At 34.7% G+C, this 19,997-nt stretch overlaps 1 protein-coding gene across 12 annotated transcripts in view; it reads right to left on the reverse strand.

Moving 5' to 3' along the window:
* The window catches only part of PKD (serine/threonine-protein kinase D3), a 114,887-nt gene that overhangs the window by 21,385 nt on the left and 73,505 nt on the right, over positions 1–19,997 (reverse strand). For 10 of the 12 annotated variants that reach the window (XM_073959917.1, XM_073959916.1, XM_073959911.1 and 7 more), the window contains 4 exons: positions 11,853–12,550; positions 4,871–5,015; positions 1,948–2,085; positions 1,607–1,821 (listed from right to left, as the gene is read on the reverse strand). In XM_073959917.1, coding sequence (XP_073816018.1) covers positions 1,607–1,821; positions 1,948–2,085; positions 4,871–5,015; positions 11,853–11,978 — 624 coding nt within the window. In that variant the 5' untranslated portion in view covers positions 11,979–12,550. Of the gene's footprint in view, positions 1–403; positions 1,822–1,947; positions 2,086–4,870; positions 5,016–11,852; positions 12,551–19,997 lie in introns of those variants that run through there. The other 2 variants (XM_073959920.1, XM_073959921.1) reach the window with 1 other exon arrangement.

The raw sequence follows: 19,997 nt of genomic DNA on the forward strand, positions 1-19,997 counted from the left end.
CTATAGTAAAATTTTATGACAAATAATTTTGTAGAATATTTTGATTTGATACGATCTCATTTTAAAAGAGTTTTTAAACTTTTTTGAAAAAATTGACCAGTAATATTGCCAAAGACACTTTATACCTAAAATGCAAGGATTCCAAGGAATCTGATGTCGAATATTTCAAAACCTGTAGAAATGGGCGGAACTTGCCACGCCTATTTAGGTTACTTCTCGACGTAAACTTTCAAAACGCCGGTACACGTGTCTACTTTTTTTCGGTCCTTATTCGTAATCTGGCCGAATTATCTTGTAATTATTGTTTGTGTTGTACAGTGTTATTAAAACGTACTCAAAATCATAAGCGAAAGGAAATAAAAAAAGTTAAGAAACCACAAAACGGAATAAAACACAACAAAAATTAATGGTTTTACAAAATAAAAATATTTTATTAATGTTAAACAAAGAAGAAGAAAAAATTGAATTATAAAAAGAAAGACTTAAAAGGGAATAAAATTAAAATACATTGGGAAAATTAAGTACATATTGCAAAAAGAAATATTCAGGAGGTGATTAATTGGTTAATCAAGTGATTGTGAATTCGGAACAGAAAACGAATTTTTAACTTTTAATTTCATTTCGCTTGAATGAGTAACGTTTTAAAGACTAATTAAATAAAAAGATATTATTGGGTTCGACAATGTAAATTAATACTATACACACTTTAAAAGGGGATAATGTTATCACATGTCCGTAATTTGTAATCCTTTTCTTGTCCATATAACCCTCCCCTCATATTACACTTATTGATTAAACAATTAATCACAAATCCCAAAAAGAAATGATTATAGCTTAATAAAAGAAAATACCATCATTTAACTTAAGATTATAGTAAAAAATGAGATTCTTAGTTATATAATAATATGTCTTAATGAAATTAGCCCATCACCAATATTGCTTTATGTTGCTAAAGTATTAAAAAAAATATATAATATAACTCTAATATCAATTTATAATATTAAATACTTGTAAAATATCAAAAAATATCTTCTATCTACATTTGGATTATAGACGATTCTGATAAATGGCACTAGCACGAAACATATACGAGTGTCTTTTTTGCTTAAAGATAATACAGTCTGGGGTAGAAAAAAACAGACTTTAGGGAAAATAAACACAAATTTAATCTCTACGATCTGAGAAGAGTTCCTAAACTGCACTTGTGACAAAAATTTTGAAATTTGTGGGAGAGGTACCCGAAGGAGATTTATATCTGGAAGAAATATTACGATGTGCAAATCAAATCGAGTTCTTCCTTCGAGAGTTGTCGTGCACACCGTTTTAGCGAAAAATTTTGAACTTTTGTGGGTACCCGAAGGTGTAGACCGATATGGCCCATCTTCGAACTTGATCTAAGTAGATTCTTTCAGATTTTGGAACAAATCATTTTTTTTCTTAAATAGTAAATATTTATATACATAACTAATTGTAGCCTCCAACTATTCAGCATTTCCGTGCTAGTGCCATTGTGTTAAATTGTTTTCTTGTTTTTTTTTTTTTTAATAAAATAAGTTTTATGATTCTATTTAATAATATCATTCATAAGATCAGACATCCGTTTTACCAGAGAACTTCCTGATTCATGATTGACGGCATGTTGTTGGTGTTGTTGTTGTTCATCATTATTGGAGATAAGTGATTGTGTTGAGCCACCGGATGGACTTCTGGGCGGTTGTAGTAGGGAGGAACGTTTCGAACTGTTGCTACTATTATTACTGGAACGATTACAGTTATTTGGTATTTTAACCACACAACGTTTATGATAATTTTGACCACAACCTTATTTGAAGAGACAAAGAAAAAAATAATAACGGTTAAAGGTATCTATTAATTGTAATTGTGGTTTTATTTTCAACAAGAAAGGAAGTAAAAGGAAGCCTTTTGACGAGGCTATGTCATACATACCATCACATTTCAGTCCTTGGCGCACTAAACCAAATAACATTTCACCACAAAAATCACAGAATGTTGGCGCCTTATAGGAATGTACATTTAAATTGTGTGGTTTTAGGGTTGGCATTTCTGAGGCTGGATATAGAATTGCTGCAAAGTAGGAAGAAAAAATATTACAATGGTAGCTTTTTATGTTGTGGTTACTGCTGCTTAATTGGGCATATGATTAGGGTATATGTTAGGGTATATATTTTAATTCACACAAACCTGTGTTCCCTCTATCTACTAAACGTGTCACCTTTCTATAGAAGGCATAACTGAAAAAATTAATTAATAGAAAACTCAAAGATTGTGAAAAATTTACTGAAATTTTGGGAAATGCCCTTTAAAAAATCCACTGAGCCTGAGGTCAACGTGTTCTTTATTAAATCCACGGAGTCTGAGGGTATATTAAAAATATTCTTTAAAATCCACGGAGTCTGAGGGTATATTAAAAATATTCTTTAAAATCCACGGAGTCTGAGGACATTTTAGAAAAAATATTTAAAAAATCCACGGAGGCTGAGGTCATCTTAAAAAATATTCTTTAAAAATCCACGGAGTCTGAGGTCATCTTAAAAAATATTCTTTAAAAATCCACGGAGTCTGAGGTCATCTTAAAAAATTATCTTTAAAAAATCCACGGAGTCTGAGGTCATCTTAAAAAATATTCTTTAAAAAATCCACGGAGTCCGAGGTCATTTTAATAAATGTTCTTTAAAATACCCACGGAATCTAAGGTCATCTTAAAAAATATTCTTTAAAAAAAAACCACGGATTCTGAGTTCATCTTAAAAAGTATTCTTTTAAAATTCAACTGAGTCTGAGTTTATCGTAAAAAAATATTCTTTGAAAAAATTAACGCAGTCTGGGTTGATCTTAAAATTGTTTCTTTAAAAACCAACGTAGTCTGAGGTCATCTTAAAAAATATTCTTTAAAAAATCCACGGAGTCTGAAATCATCTTAAAAAATATTCTTTAAAAATCCACGGAGTCTGAGGTCACCTTAAAAAATATTCTTTAAAAACTTCACGAGGTCTGAGAGCATTTTGACAAAATTCTTTAAAAAATCCACGAGGTCTGAGAGCATTTTGACAAAATTCTTTAAAAAATCCACGGAGTCTGAGGTCATCTTAAAAATATTATTTAAAGAATTTACGGAGTCGGAGGTCATCTTAAAAAATATTCTTTAAAAATCCACGGAGTCTGTGGTCATTTTAAAAATATTCTTTAAAAATCCAAAGAGTCTGAGATCATCATAAAAAATATTCTTTAAAAAAATTCACGGAGCCTTAGGTCATCTTAAAAAATATTCTTTAATAAATTTAAGGAGCCTGAGCTCATTTTAAAAAATATTCTTTAAAAAATCCACTGACTCTGAGTTCATCTTAAAAATATTCCTTAAAAATTCCACGGAGTCTGAGGTCATCTCAAAAAATATTCTTTAAAAAATAAACGGACGCTGAGTTAATCTTAAAAATATTCTTTAAAAATTTCATGGAGTCTGACGTCATATTAAAAAATATTCTTTAAAAATCCACGGAGTCTGAGATCATCTTAAAAATATTCTCTAAAAAATACACGGGCTCTGAGGGCATCTTATAAAATATTCTTTAAAAATTTCACGAAGTCTGAGGTCATCTTATAAAATATTCTTTAAAAATTTCACGAAGTCTGAGGTCATCTTAGAAATATTCTTTAAAAATCCATGGAGTCCGAGGTCATCTTAAAAATATTCTTTAAAAAATTCACGGAGCCTATGGTCATCTTAAAAAAAATCACGGAGTCTGAGTTGATCTAAAGAAATATTCTTTAAAAAATCCACGGTGTTGAGTGAATCTTAAAAAATATTCTTTAAAAAATCCACGGAGTCTGAGTTCATCTTAAAAATATTGTTTCAAAATTTCACGGAGTCTGATGTCATCTTAAAAAATATTCTTTAAAAAAAATTACGGAGTCTGAGGTCATCTTAAAAATATTCTTTAAAAATCCATGGAGTCCGAGGTCATCTTAAAAATATTCTTTAAAAAATTCACGGAGCCTAAGGTCATCTTAAAAAATATTCTTTAAAAAAAATAAAAAATCCACGGAGTCTGAGTTGATCTAAAAAAATATTCTTTAAAAAATCCACGGTGTTGAGTGAATCTTAAAAAATATTCTTTAAAAAATCTACGGTATTGAGTGAATCTTAAAAAATATTCTTTAAAAAATCCACGGAGTCTGAGTACATCTTAAAAATATTCTTTCAAAATTTCACGGAGTCTGATGTCATCTTAAAAAATATTCTTTAATAAAAATCCGGTGAGGTCATCTTAAAAAATATTCTTTAAAAAATCCACGGAGTCTGAGTTGATCTAAAAAAATATTCTTAAAAAATTCACGGTGTTTAGTGAATCTTAAAAAATATTCTTTAAAATATCCACGGAGTCTGAGTTCATCTTAAAAATATTCTTTCAAAATTTCACGGAGTCTGAGGGCATTTAAAAAAAATCTTTAAAAAATCCACAGAGTCTGAGTTGATTTTAAAAAATATTCTTTAAAAAATTCACGGAGTCTGAGTAGATTGGCAGAATATATAGCGTATTGGGACCGTATATACCTAATATGGTGATAGTTTAAAACAGTCAAATTAATTCACCTTCCACTTTGTATGACAAACTGAATACCTTTATTCAATAAATATTCCATTAAATTACAAACAAACCAAACCAACTTCTACCTGTTTATGACATCTACACAGCCCTCGCCCCCAGAAATCTTAAACTTTTAGTTTCAACTTAAAATTCATTACACCCATAAACATTTCAATTGAAACAGATAATACAAAACTTTTACAACATGCATGCATATGAACGTATGTACATATGATGTATGTAAGATGTATGGATGTACTTACGACTTGCTATCAGAACTATTTCCACTAAAGTTTCATCGACAACATCCGTCGCTGAATTAATGATGTGCAGTACATTGGGACTGTTGTAATCATGACGAAATAGCAGTATACGTTCGGAAAGGTATGTTAGGCCACTATCGGGTATCTGTGATGATGTTAAGATGTTTAGGGGTATGATGTAATGGTGTATCATCCACATATCCAGGGTACATGAAATTGAAAAATATAAACGAAATATCATTAGTTTCAATAAAGTTTAACATGATAATTAAATGACAGCAGCAGTTTATGATTGCTGAACATAACATAAAATAAATCTGTGCAAGTTTGTTGTTTGCATTACATACATGTGTATGTATGTGTAGCAATTTAAATACAAAGTGTATGTTACGAGTATCTGTGTATAATATAAAAGAAGTATGTAAGATTTTTAGATTTATCTAAGGTCATATATCGGATTTTTTGTTCTGTTCCTTAATCTTCTTGGTTCAGTAAAAATTAAGCAAAAAAAAAAAAATGCTAAGACTATTGGATGCTTTTGTCTACATGGCGTGAAGACCTCTGTGCCTTCCATAATTAAAGTGTAGTAAATTATATTAATTTACCATTATCCAAATCTAGTTTCACAGGACAATCTTGTGACATATAATAAATGTTTCCTAAGTATATATGTTCCAAATATGTACATATGTATATAAATAAGAAAAAAAATATATATTTGTTTCTATGTTTTAAGGTTTTAGATTATATTCCATTAATTCACCTCCCATTAAAACATTTTATCAACACCCATCATTTTATTTCATATTTTATGTATTTTAACACGTCGTTGAAGTCCTTTGACTTCTCGTTTGTTCTGTGATAAATAAAAAAACCACAAATGTTTTTAACTAAATTGGTTTATTATCTCATGTGTAAACCGCATAAATTATGGGGCTATTATTTTAATTTTTGCTCTTTCACATTGTCATTTTGCTAAACGTAGGTCCTTTGACATTACACATGGAAACAAAAAAACGAACCACAAAGGTATTGTTGTCGACACATCTAGTTTGGCAGTGTCATGAACTTTCATGCATTTCCAGGGTTACCGTTTTAGGTGCATCTAAGAAAAATGGTCGAATTATTTGGTATTTAGATTGCGAATTCGCCATCATGAACAATTTGAAATGTATACAGCTGAGTGCTTCAGGACGCGTCCACAGGATGCAAATAGTGGAAATTCCCGTAAATGTTGTCTGTTTCCAATTAAATGAATAGCCGCGGTCAATTCAGCGGATGTAGGCGGAGAGTCCGAGATAATGTCGGAGTGCCTATGACCCCTCCCGGCAGTACTTTGGAAGCCACATGAGCCGAATAACCAATTATGTACATATTTTAAACAAGCTAACTTCTGCATTACCAGTAAGCAGAAAAATAATGGGTAGTTTCTTCATTACTAAGTAATGATAACCGAGAGTTGTGAGTTCAAGGTCGGTAAAAAATGTTTGTTAGCAAAAAATCTAACAACCCTTAAACTGCACTTATGCGGAAAAATGCAGAGTGGTAAGAGTAATATTGACAGCATGCCTTGAAATGAGGTCAACAATACATTTCCAGGCATGCTGCCAATATTACTCTTCCCAAACCCCGATCCTCTTCACTTGGTCTGACGGTATGTCCACCTAAATATACTCGTAAATTATATAAAATCAGCAGTTTTATATCTGGGAATAATCTTTCTGACATACTAACAAGTAAGAATGGCGTTAAGTTCGGCCGGGTCGAACTTGTTGTACCCTCCACCACAAGTTGTATTGAAGTAAAATGGAATAATTAGTCTCCTTTCGTGTATGAAGAAGACTTAATACTAAATTTCAGCAATTTCGGTAAAACAATGTGAGGCACCGTTCTATGGGGGATATTTCAAAACGTCGATCTATACCGACAAATTTCTGACGGAAAGTTTTTAGACTCAAAGACGGCTAAATACCAAATTTGCTATATTTCGGTAAGAGAATGTGACTAAATCTTAAAAAATACCGTAAATCAAGAAGTACGCTTCTATGGGGACATAGAACGACGTGGACCTATACTGATAATACTCTTCTGGAATATTTTATAACTTTTGGAAGACTAAAGAACGAATTTCAGCCATTTCGGTGAGATATTGACGTCACAATCTTCAGTATTACGAAAATCGGGAGGTACCGTTCTAAGGGGGCTATATCGAAATGTGGATCTATACCAACGAATTTTAGTCGGAAATGGGGAAATATGAAAGCGTGGACCTGTACAGACAAATTTTGGTGGAATATTGAAGCCACAACCTTCAAAATACGGATAACCGAGAGTTACCTTTCCATGGGGGCTATATGAAGGCGTAGACCTATACCGACAAGTTTAAAGGAGAAGTTTGAGTACCCCCAACGAAGTCTAAATACCAAATTTCAGCCATTTCAGCGGAATATTGAGGCCACAACGTTCAAAATACCGAAAATCGGGAGGTACCGTTCTATGGGGGCTATATGAAGGCATGGACCGATACCGACAAAGTTCTGGTGGAAAGTTTTTTACCACCAACGTAGACTAAGTACCAAATTTCAGTTATTTCGGTGTAATAATGAAGCTAAAACCTTCAAAATATCGAAAATCGGGAGGTACCGTTCTATGGGGGCTATATGAAGGCGTGGACCGATAGCGACAAAATTCTGGGGGAAAGTTTTATACCAACCATCCTGAAAGTAATAAAAACTTCTGTACTAAATATTGACTCTCTATCTTTAAAATTACGAGCTGTATGTTGATTTCAACAGACAGACAGACGGACGGACAGACGGACATGGTTAAATCGACATAGAATTTTATGCTGATCAATAATATATATATACTTTATAGGGTCTCCGATGAATATTTCGATGTGTTACAAACGGAATGGCAAATTTAATTATACCCTCCATATGTTGGAGGGTATAAAAAGCCTTCGGCAAGCAACGTTGGTTGTTAGTCTTCCTTCGGTCTACAACACTTTCCCCCCAGAAATTTGTCGTTGCGGGTCTACGATTTGATATAGGCTCCATATAGGGGCTCAATCGAAATGTGAAAGATTTGTCATTAAGCTTCTGTTGGGGTATACAATTTTCTTGTAGGGAATTGTCGGTATACCGAAAAGGAACTATAGAATATGTCAGGAAGTTAACAAAAAGAAAGATTACAAAGTAATATCGAATCAGAACGAGGTTGAAGTAAAATGTATAAACAAACGTTATATTCCACAAAACAATTTTAACGGAAAATCGATAAAATATGAGGAGCTAAGACGATAAAGTTGTATTTCTGCACGTCCACACTTGTAATCAGGCCATATTCGCCACCACATTTTTTGTGGTGAAACTAGGGTAATGTGTATGGGTGGAAATCGGGAATAAACGAAAAATTTGCAAATTTTATGTATTATTTTTTTTTTTTAAATAATTGCTAATTATATTAGATCATACCACATTTACTTTGATGTAAAGTAAGTTGGTGTCAGATGGCGAACATATAGTAAAAGTCGTTAAGTTGATTCGATATCTCGTTAAAATTCAACTCCGGAGATATAGAGGAATAGTACCAAAACCTTTTGAAAGTTTTGGGCGATTTTAAAAATATATTAATACGAATATCCTGTCAGTACACACATGTAAGATGTACCTACTATATGAGCGCCACAGTCGTCTGAGTGATTAAAATAAATGAAATTGTCTTGTTTCGAATATGAAAACATAATTGCATGTCAAAACTGTATTTTGTTTTTGTTTATTTTGTTGCCTGTCATGTATTTATTTTTTATTGCCAACCCCACCAGTGCTGCTGGCAGGGCAAAACTGCGTTGTTCTTCTTTCTATCAGCATTTTTCATTATTAGACATTTATAGTAAGTAGTTGACTTGTAAACACCAAGTGGGTGGGTACGTACTGGTATCTCAACAAGGTCCCCATGAGAATTAATGGTTGGCATGTGACAGCAAAAGTTCAAGAGAATAAAATTAACAACATAGCCGACTCGTGTCTGCAATGAATCGTAGGCAGACACTGTCCATTTGTACTTATTGGCTGATAGTTTGTTCCACTCGTTTGTCAGCCGTTATCATTAGTTGCATGTCATAATTGTCGGTTACTGCCGTCATAAGGATTTTTTGATAGAAATGACCTCTTGCACTTAGTGTTAGTGCTGTTAATATGGTTAATATGGAAGATGGTTGTTATCAAGTGTGGCCAACATAGACATTATTCATCAAACTTATTAAAGGGATTAATCAAAATTAATATACTGCGGAGAAATAGCATGAATCCCCAGTATCTGGAGATTTTGTCAATTATCCTTAACAACTTATTACACCAGACAATCATCGTTGCTCCAACATCGTCTACGTATTTTATAAATTTATAAATCGGAAGAAAACAATGAAGCGTCGAGGCGTGGATTTTACAAAATATTTTTAGAGACCTCCAAAAGCCTCGTAGATTTTTAACACTTTTTTAGAGGTCTGGATTTTTAAAACTATTTTACAGGCGCCCAAAGTCCTTGCGGATTTTTAAAAAGATTTCTACAGGCCTCCAAGGACCTCGTGGATTTTCTAAAATATTTTAACAGACCTCTAAAAACGCCTTGTGGATTTTTAAAGATATTTTAAGGGACCTCTAAACGCCATGTAGATTCCTAAAGAGGTTTTTAGAAGCCTTTAAAATCCACAAGGTTTTTCAGAAATATTTATGATACCTCCAAAGTCCTTGTGAATAATTAAAAAATATTTTCAGATGCCTCCAAATGCTTTGTGCATTTTTTAAAACATCTTGACGCCTTTAAAGGTCTTTTGGATTTGCAAAAATAGTTATAGATGCCTCCAAAGGCTTTGTGGATTTTTAAAAATATTTTTAGAGGTCTCCAACGGCCTTGTGGATTTTTAGAAATATTTTAAGGGACCTCTAAACGCCTTGTGGATTTTTATAAATATTTTTTGACGCTTCCAAAGACCATGTAAGGTTTCACAAATATTTTTGGTGAGCTCCATAGGACTGATGGATTTTCAAAAACATTACTAGAGGCCTCTAAATGTCTTATGGATTTTTAAAAATATTTTTAGAGGCCTCCAAAGGCCTCGTGGATTTTTAAAATTATTATTAGAGGCCTCCAAAGGCCTCGTGATTTTTTAAAAATATTATTAGATGCCCCTAAAGGCCTCGTGGAGTTTTAAAAATATGTTTAGAGGTCTGCAACTGGCTTGTGGATTTTTAAAAATATTTGCAATGATCTCCAAAGGCTTCGTGGGTTTCTAAAAATATTTTTGGAGACTTCCAAAGGCTTTGTGGAGTTTTAAAAATATTTTAGAGGCCTTCAAAAGCTTTGTGAATTTTTTAAAATAAGAGGTCTCCAGAGGTCTTGCGGATTTTAAAAATATGTTAGAAGCCTCCAAAGGCTTTGTGGATTAAAAACAATATTTTTAGAGGCCTCCAAAGGTATCGTGGATTTTCAAAGGTAGAGTTCAAAAATATTTTTAGAGGCCTCCAAAGTCTTCAAGGATTTTTAAATATATTTTTAGAGGCGTCAAAAGGTCTTATGGATTTTCAAAAATATTTTTAGAGGTCTCCAAAAACATTGTGGATTTTTAAAAAAAAAATTATGTAGTCCTCCAAAGGCCTCGTGATTTTTAAAAATATTATTAGAGGCATCGTGGATTTTTAAAAATATTATTAGAGACCTCGTGGATTTTTAAAAATATTATTAGAGGCCTCGTGGATTTTTAAAAATATTATTAGAGGACTCGTGGATTTTTAAAAATATTATTAGAGGCCTCGTGGATTTTTAAATATATTATTAAAGGCCTCGTGGATTTTTAAAAATATTATTAGAGGACTCGTGGATTTTTAAAAATATTATTAGAGGCCTCGTATATTTTTAAAAATATTATAAGAGGACTCGTGGATTTTTTAAAATATTATTAAAGGCCTCGTGGATTTTTAAAAATATTATTAAAGGCCTCGTGGATTTTTAAAAATATTATTTGAGGTCTCGTGGATTTTTTAAAATATTATTAAAGGCCTCGTGGATTTTTTAAAATATTATTAAAGGCCTCGTGGATTTTTAAAAATATTATTAGAGGCCCCCAAAGGCCTCGTGTATTTTTCCAAATAGTTTTAGATCCCTCCAAAGGCCTCGTGTATTTTTCCAAATAGTTTTAGATCCCTCCAAAGGCCTCGTGGATTTTTAAAAATATTATTAGAGGCCTCGTGGATTTTTAAAAATATTATTAGAGGCCTCGTGGATTTTTAAAAATATTATTAGACCTTGCGGAATTATAAAACTACTTTTAGAGGCCTCCAAAGACCTATTGAATTTTTAATAATATTTTTACCGACCTCCAAAGGCGTCGTGGATTTTTTAAAATATTATTAGAGGCCTCCAAAAGCCTCTTAGATTTTTATAAATATAAATAGAGGCCTCCAAATGACTCGTGGATTTTTATAAATATTATTAGAGGCCTCCAAAGACCTCATGGATTTTTGAAAAATATTTTAGAGGCTTCCAAAGGCCTCCAAAAAATAAACTCAACTCCTTTTTAGTTGTTTTCCTGACTTGTTATTTTGCCCACAATTGTCATTGCAGCCTCATTGGTATCCGGTGTGGTTTTGTATAAATTTGTAGTAATTAACTTTTCCTTTGGTCCCCTGACAGCATTTACCGACAAAAATAGAGGCGAAAACGATGTCAAATAAGCTAATATTTGCTTGAACTTTGTTTACTTTTAGACTTTTTCTGTTGGCAACATCAATGTCAGCAATCCTTTACACCATAACAAGGATATATGGACATACACACACACAGATATATGCAACCTACTTTCATTGAGATACATACAAACAAAAAATACAAATGCAAAAAAGGCTACACAAACATTGCTATTGTACATACATATGTACTCGTATATATATATATATACCTACATCCCGGGAACTTTTCTTACCTTCGTGTTGATGAATTCACATGCCAAATCCTTGAGCTTTTTCAATGTTAAAACATTGGCAGCTACCGAGACTGCATCGCGTACACTGCCAAATTGGAATAGAAATGTCACCTCTGGCCCCTCCATGATGACAACACCGGGACCTTGATTGGCAACAACGACAAGAACAACGGTAGCAACACCTTGACACTCAGTTGGTTCCTCTTCCTATACTGGTTGTTGTGATAGTGGCTTCAGTTTTTTTTTTTGTTGTTCTTGTTGATGAAACCTTAACGCCGTCACTGGTGGCGTTTCAGTTATTTTGCTGTGCTTTTTGTGTGTGGGTGTAAATCGTTTGCCAGATAACTCAGTTAGGATATCCACTAAACAGAAAAAAGTCCGAACGAAACAAGTGGAAAAGTGAAAAGGATTTGTTGTTCCTTAATGAACCATAAAGGAGGTTGTTAATCGTTTCCGAAAATCCTATATCGTGTTGAAGAAGTGCTAAAGTTTAGTGCCAGGCGGCGAGTGATTGTTGGACAATGTTATTGGTCTTGCAGGAGGTTTGTTTTATCGTTGTTGTATGTGTTATGGCTTCAGCAGATGCTAGCTAGGTGAATTTGTTTTTGTTTGATTTTGAGTTGTGTTCAGTTCAGTTATGCTTTGAAAGTCTTTTGTTGATTAATGGACGTCAATGTTGATTAATGTGTTCTGTTTTCCTACAATGAAAAAAAAAACGAAAAGAAATGAAAGAAGAGTTATTAGTTGAAATGTTCATAAGTTATAAAAGTGCAGATATTTTAAAGCAAGGTTTTTTAAGAAGTTTTTTCTAATGCATTAGTATTTGTTTGTCACTGAAAAATGTTCTGAGAAGTTGTCAGATGTTATTGCAGGGAATCTCTGAACGGATTATTTAAGTTATATCAGAAAATATTCAATAAAACACTTTTATACGACCAAAATGTGCCTTATCGAAATACTTAGGGTCTAGTATGTTCGGACAAAATCCGTTTCAGACAGTTTGGAGTCGATTAAGCCATGTCCGTCCGTCTGTCTGGCTGGCTGGAGCGCACGATAACTCTCCAATGTCGATCCTAATTTCTTCAATGTTTGACCTTCCTAAAATTTTGTCCAAAATTAGTTAAAGTTCGACGATGGGTCATATCGATCTAGTTCGTTTGGTACCACTCTCACAGAAATTATAAAATTTCCGCTAAAATTGTGACTTCGATAAATCTCGATGGAAGTAACCGATTTGGTGCGAATATGGACTTTATGAACTTCTTAGGATCCTTCCACACAAAATTTAGACAAAGAGCAGTTTAAGATCTGCTCGGGAATCGCACTGATTTTGTTTGCAACAACTTGTATTCGCTGCATTCGTGGATTTTTAAAAATATTATTAGAGGCCTCCAGAGTCCTCGTGGATTTTTAAACATATTTTAAGAGAATAATTTCTTTGTACATTTTTTAAAATATTTTAGGGGCTCCCAAAAGCCTTGCGGAGTTTTAAAAATACTTTTAGAGACTTCCTAAGGCCTTGTGGATTTTAAAAATTTCGCAAAAGTGCAGTTCAAGATCTGCTCTTGAATTGCTTTGATTTTTTTGTACCAACTTGTATTCGCCTCCCCCAATACAAAGGTACAATTTTTTTTCAGGGACAAGTCCTGAGGAGATTGTCCGAAAGCTGTAAAAACTACCATGTATAGTAGCTGGTGCCCATGAAAACTTTCGAAATGGATACTGCGTTGCATATCGTAATATTTCTGTAAATCTTAGATACAGTTCGAAGATGGACAACGGTTAACACCTTCGGGCAATGTTCCCTCTAAAATTCAAACATTTTCACCGCAATGCAGTTAATGTCTTGTATAGCCTCAACTTTTAGGCTAACGATAAAAATTTGACCCATCGAAATAATGGTGTTAGACCATAAGTATGATTGGACGAAATCCGCTTCAGACCAGTCTGTCTGGCTGGTTGGAGTGGAGTGGATAACTCTTAAACGGATGAACTGATTTGGTCCGAATTTTATACATCATAATATTTTCACCAAACCTAGTTTAGTCTCGAAGATGGGCCCCACAAAAGTTAAAACATGTTCGCTAAAGTGATGCACAAAATAACTCTGGAAGAGAGTCCATATTTGATTGGCCCACTACTTCAAGTACATCCCATACAAAATTACTTATTACAACGACACCATTTCTTTCGGGGGCAAGTTCATACTTCCTGAGATGGTGGACCAAAAGCTGTAAACCCCGATCAGTCCCAATTAAAATGACTGACGAACACAAAAACATACAAAATGAGTATTCTATTTGATCGAAACTTTGCGCAAATACCTCCCTTACAAAATTCAACATTTCGCTTAAGTCCAGTTTAAGGGCTGTCTAAAGATCGTTTTGACATTTTTTTCGACGGTTCTCCAGGCGATCCGGATTTTATGTTTTTCGCAACTCTAACTTTCTCTAAATCCTACAGTGACCGACTAAAATGGCTGGCGGGATCAATAAATAAAAAGCTAATGATTCTCAAAATAAGATTCAATTTTAAAATACACTATGTTGGCCCATCCCTCAGCTACTCCACAAAAATTTAAGCCTTTTGCGGTTTAATCCAAATCAAATGTATTAGAAAAAGGTAAGAAATTTATTCGGAATTAAGATCGTTTTTCCATTTGTAACGCATTGAAATAATCATTTGCGTACCTGTAAAGTATGTATATTTTTATCACGGTAAAATTGTGAGTCGTTCTAGCCCTGTCCGTTTGTTGTAATTGAGTTATAACGCTATATTTTTGGACCCGAGCGTCTTTTTCCACACAATTTTAAGCCGATCTAGATGTAATTTGGCATTTGAGGTTCCTAGCGGTTACAAAACTTTAACAGCAAAAATTGTAAACATAGGTCCATGTTTTGGAATAGCCTCCTCATAAGGGTACCTCCAGAGTTTAGGTGTTTTGAGGAGTTTAGCTAAAATTTTTGACCGAAGTTTCTTTAAATTGACATTTGAGGTTCCAAATTGTCAACATAGGTCCATGTGTTGGTATAGCCCCCATATAACTGTACCTCTCGATTTGTTGACCGAACTATCTGTAATTTGATATTTGAGGGTCCCAGCGGTCACAAAACTTCTCCACCAAAATTGTCGACATACATATGTTGATGTTTGGTATAGCCTCCATATAAAAGTACCTTCCGATTTTTGAGGAGTTTAGCTCCATTTGTCAACCAAACTATCTGCAATTTGACATAACTTCTCCACCACAAATTGTCAACAAAGATCCACATTTTGACATAGGTCCCATTTAAATGTGCCGTCCGATTGAATAAATATTTAGACCTTGGGAGCATGGCAGTGCAGCATCAACGGGCTAATAGAAGAATAGGTCAACAGACATTGCAAGAGCCTTTCTTATAAGATCAAAGCTGACATCGCACAAATCAGCAAACATCTTTCCGCTGAGGAAATTGAAATTCCAACCCCATGTCAGTCAGGAATCCACAAGGCCATCTACAAGGAAGCAGCTCGGGTGAAGGAGTACTTGGTAAACACGCCTTATCTGGAAAAGTGGATAACGTATGCATTGCATATAGCAACAAACGAAGCGAACCTTTAGCTCAAGTACAGTTTGTTGAGCACCCCGGGAGTCTGTGTGCGCTAGGAGAAGAGTACTACACCGTATTCCTGTCGAAGAGGATGATATTGCCATTAGGAACGCTATATCATCCACCCATCTAAATCAGCCTTGATGGAATCTCCATGATAAACCTGAAACAGCTAGATGAGCCGGGAGACGGGTATCTCACGAAAGTTATCAACATTATTACCGAAGTCTGTAAAATTGGCAACGTGTTTCCGCTACGTGTCGCTCGTAGCACCGACGATTGAGGCTTATCTCCAACCCATCGTCAGAAATATCTATCCAGTTGCCGATCATCAACATGAGTTCCGTAACAGTGCTGACGTCATCTCCACACATATTAGTCGAGGACTCAACCAAAGCAAGCCGTGCTATAGAACAGTGATGGTGGCGCTCGACTTTTCAAATAAATTTGATATTGTGAAGCACTCTACGCTTTTTAAGGACATTGAGTAGACTATCATCCGGTCAAGTTTGAAACATTGAAGCATGATATTAGGAATCACATTCGGCAACATATTTAACACGCCCACGTATGCCACAGCTATCTGCGACAATCTGAGATGTATGAAAAAGGTCCTCATGTCTCTCGCCGACAGCACTTTGGGTATAGATAAAAAACCTGGTTGGTCGCATATAACGGGAAGTTCGGTCTGCGATAAGATATGCGGCGCCAGTGTGGTCCACGAATCTAAGTGCAACGCGATAGATAAATATTCAATACTGTCAGAATGCCGCAATGAAAACTGCCTCCTCATGTTTTCAGTGAACCATGTACATGAGGAGACACATATTATTCCAGTACAGCAAGACAATAACATGCTCTCGTCACTGTACTCATTCGGCTGTTACCGTGAGAGTCGTCCCAATCATAATAGGGGGGACAGGTCTTCCCCACCCAGTCTTCATGATATACAAAGAGAGGTCCAGCGATACAAAACAGAACCCCTAGATAAACAAGTCTATCAAGCAGGTTTAAATATCATTCACACAGATGCAATCGTAGATGCCATGTCTCGTTTGAATACGGTTCTCGGAGAACATCCCCCATCTATCGTAGCTGAGAAGTGTCAGCTGCCACGACAAACCAGAGTAGTTTTTGTAGTTAAGCAAGCTCGACACGACATACTGCACCTTTTAAAGTTTAAAATTTAAACTGCCTTGCCAAACCTACTCAACTAACTCTAGTAGCTTTGTGATTACACTCGATCGAAGCAGCCCCATTCCTAGAACTGGAGATAGATACAGAGCCAGAAAACGAACTTTTAAACAAATTAACAACAACAGCAATTTTCTGTGTTTTTGTCAATGAACAAATTAGGTTCAATATTTATGACACCCACCCCACAAAAACTTATTTTGTCACCTCGGAAAGGATCTGTTCTTACCACAATTTGATTAACCACTTCTGTTATTGCTTTTGTGTACAGTTACATGCTGAGTGTATACGAGGGCTGAACGATAATTATCTGGCCTAACAATGAAAACGCGAATATTTACCGTCAAAAATAGTTTTATTGTTTTCTTAAGTAGTCTCCACCATGATTTATAAGCTTTTTCAAGGGCTCAAATCAATTGTTAAATCTCTTTTCCCACTCCGATTTAGACACCTCCAAAACATGGTTTTGGAACGCATTTTATATCATCTTCTGGCTACGCAAATCGTTGACCACTCATTTTTTTCTTGATATGCTGGAATCAAATAAAGTCATTGGACCACCAGTTAGGGCTGTACGGCGTATGACCCCACAATTCCACGTTTTGTCCGGTTTAAACAGGCTCTGGTTTGAATTGACGTGTGAGAGTTCTCTTATTCGTTTTTCGAATTTCTCAGGAGACTTCTGACACACAAATTGTAATGTACCACTCAGAATTAACCGTACTACATTTCTGAAGCCGTATAGTCGCCACATGGTCAGTTTTGCCGAAGAAACAGGCGGCCATTTGGTTCGAAGTGCTTCTTACATGAACAACTTTTGCTGGATTTGGCTCGCTTTTGAAGGCCTAAACGGTCGATTCCTTTTTTGTTTCTTGCTCCTAAACATAGATCCGCGGTTCACGCACGGCTTATTTTTTTTTTCTGGCACACCGAGCGATTTTGATTCTTTCAATTCACGGTAAACAACACAGCACAAGGTCGTATGACAAACTGTACTGAGTTCGTATAGGCTAAAAACTGTCAAACTGTCAAAAACATTCAAATGGCGCCTGGCAACACGCGGTGTTGCCTAGATCAGATAGTTTTCGTGCAACCCCCGTATTACTCTCGGCAAAGCTGACTGATACTTTTTTAATTGTTCTAACTTACTTGAAACAAAAATTCTTCGAAAAATCTATAAGCAAATTATTCCAGGAGAATGAGAAAGTCACACATTAATATAGAATTAATTTGATTTTACTGCACAATACCCCGCTTTCTCGTCCTTACCGATTTCTTAATATAGAATGTGGAATTTGATAGTAAACATATTAAAACTAATGTAATCTTTATATCAAAATATTTAAACGCGTAGGCGTAAAGATGAATAAATTATATTGTTAAAAAAAAACATAATTTGTGTTATTTTTTGGAAACTTAAATTCGTATCTGATGGAAAGCTGAACCAGGAATCATGTGACAGGTTTAGTACCTTAGAAAACGGAGTTCGATAGCGAGAAGGAACGTTCTTTTCTCATGGTGCAAATTAAGGCAAACTTCTAGCAATGGTAGTAAAACAGATTATCATGCAATCGAATTAATAATACGACAGTTTAATTTCTTTTTTCAATTGGAAACTAAATATCCTATTGCTAATAAAATCAAACGGATATTTATGGAACGGGTTTTTTGCTTCATTTAACTTATGACAAAATCCGCAAAATCAATGACGCATATAAGTACCAGCAGCTCGTTCCAATATCTTCAGCATCTAACAATTACGATATTTATTTAGACTTATTTCTTAAGTTTACTTTTTAAAGAGAAAAAAGAGCAAACAAAATTGCTCAAATCAAATAAATGATCGGCACGATCTCACTCAGCAATTATTCAATTGTGGTCAAGTACGGAAGATTGATACCTAAAATCGTAGCTTAAATCGCTCGTTCAAAAAACCCCAAACAATAAAATCAATGGTTGAAATATATTTAACAAAAAACAACAAAAGCGACTATTATCCACACACGATCTCAATTTCGTGTGACAATGGGGTAAAACCCCAAAACAAATTGTTGTTGTAGATTAGTCATAGTAACCAAAGAAGCAAACAAAATAAGAAAAAAAGCTTGGATATTCAACAAAAGAAGCGCAGCTGCAGCGTGATAAGATCGATGAATATGCAAGAAATACGTCACTCACAGGTAAACAGACAAATAGTCAGACAAACAACCAGCGGATAGACGTCAGACAGACACTCGTCAGTTCACCCAATCAAATTCTTAGAAAAGGTAAAATATGTACATACATATCTGGTTATGACTTTTTTGTTAGTATCTTTGGGCCCCCTTTGGAGCCGGTCTTTTACATTTCTGCGTATTATGAATGGAATGCAAGTTCCACGAAAGAAAACAACAAATGTCAGAAACTTTGAAATAGAAAACTTCACACACTCTTGTACATAATGAGCTTAAAGAATGACAACAACAATTGTAATAACGAGCAACACCAGTTACTTTTTTTGATACCTAATATGGTTAGGAAGAAAATAAATTCTTTTGACTCGGAGTATAAGTTAAAGATACCAGAAAAAGAGAGAAAAAAGAGGTTTGGGTTGCCAGATGTGTCTGAATCTGCAAGTTCACACAGAGAAACAATATTTTTTATATTATGGTGGGAAAAATTGGGTAACGTAGGGGATGAAACATTCATCTCAAATTGACACAAACCTAGAGAGCTTCCTTTAACACTCGTTAAAGGTAGTGCGCTAACATGTGAGGTTGGGAGTTGGGCTAGTAACCCATCCCTACAAAAAACATCCTACTATGAAAAAACAAAGAAAAAGAAAAAAATACCCCTCTAAAATTGGACTGTGATCTGCACCAGGAATGTCCGTACTTTTTATAGAGGAGGTAACGTTCAGTTAAGTCACTGGCAGATTGCAAAATACAAGTACACAATACCCAAAGGTGGCACAATGTCTTGCGGATTTGTAGTTAGTCGGAGGTTAAAACATCTGGTCTTCAGCTTTACCCCGATGAATGATAGACTGGTGGCAAATATATATTTTACGAGCGCTTAGAAAGAAAACATATGGCCGTTGTCCTGCCCATGACTTAAAAATTATTCTAGGCGATTTTATTGCCAAAATTGGAAAGGAGAATATCGTTGATCCAACAGTCGGAAAATTCAGACTCCATAGTGCAACATCTGACAATGGAATGAGGCTCATAGATTTCGCAGCCGCAAAAAACGTGGACGAGAAAGGTATAGGCAGAAAAGGAGAGAAAAAGGAAAAGAGAGAAATGGAAAAGCGGAATTGCGAAAAAAATCTAGTTGCACAGGTCAATCTTGTAGAGAATTTTCACTGCTACAACATTTTCTC

The sequence above is a fragment of the Musca autumnalis genome, unplaced genomic scaffold (genome assembly GCF_047663935.1).
Source record: "Musca autumnalis isolate F117 unplaced genomic scaffold, ASM4766393v1 scaffold_1, whole genome shotgun sequence".
NCBI classification, from domain to species: Eukaryota; Metazoa; Arthropoda; class Insecta; order Diptera; family Muscidae; genus Musca; species Musca autumnalis.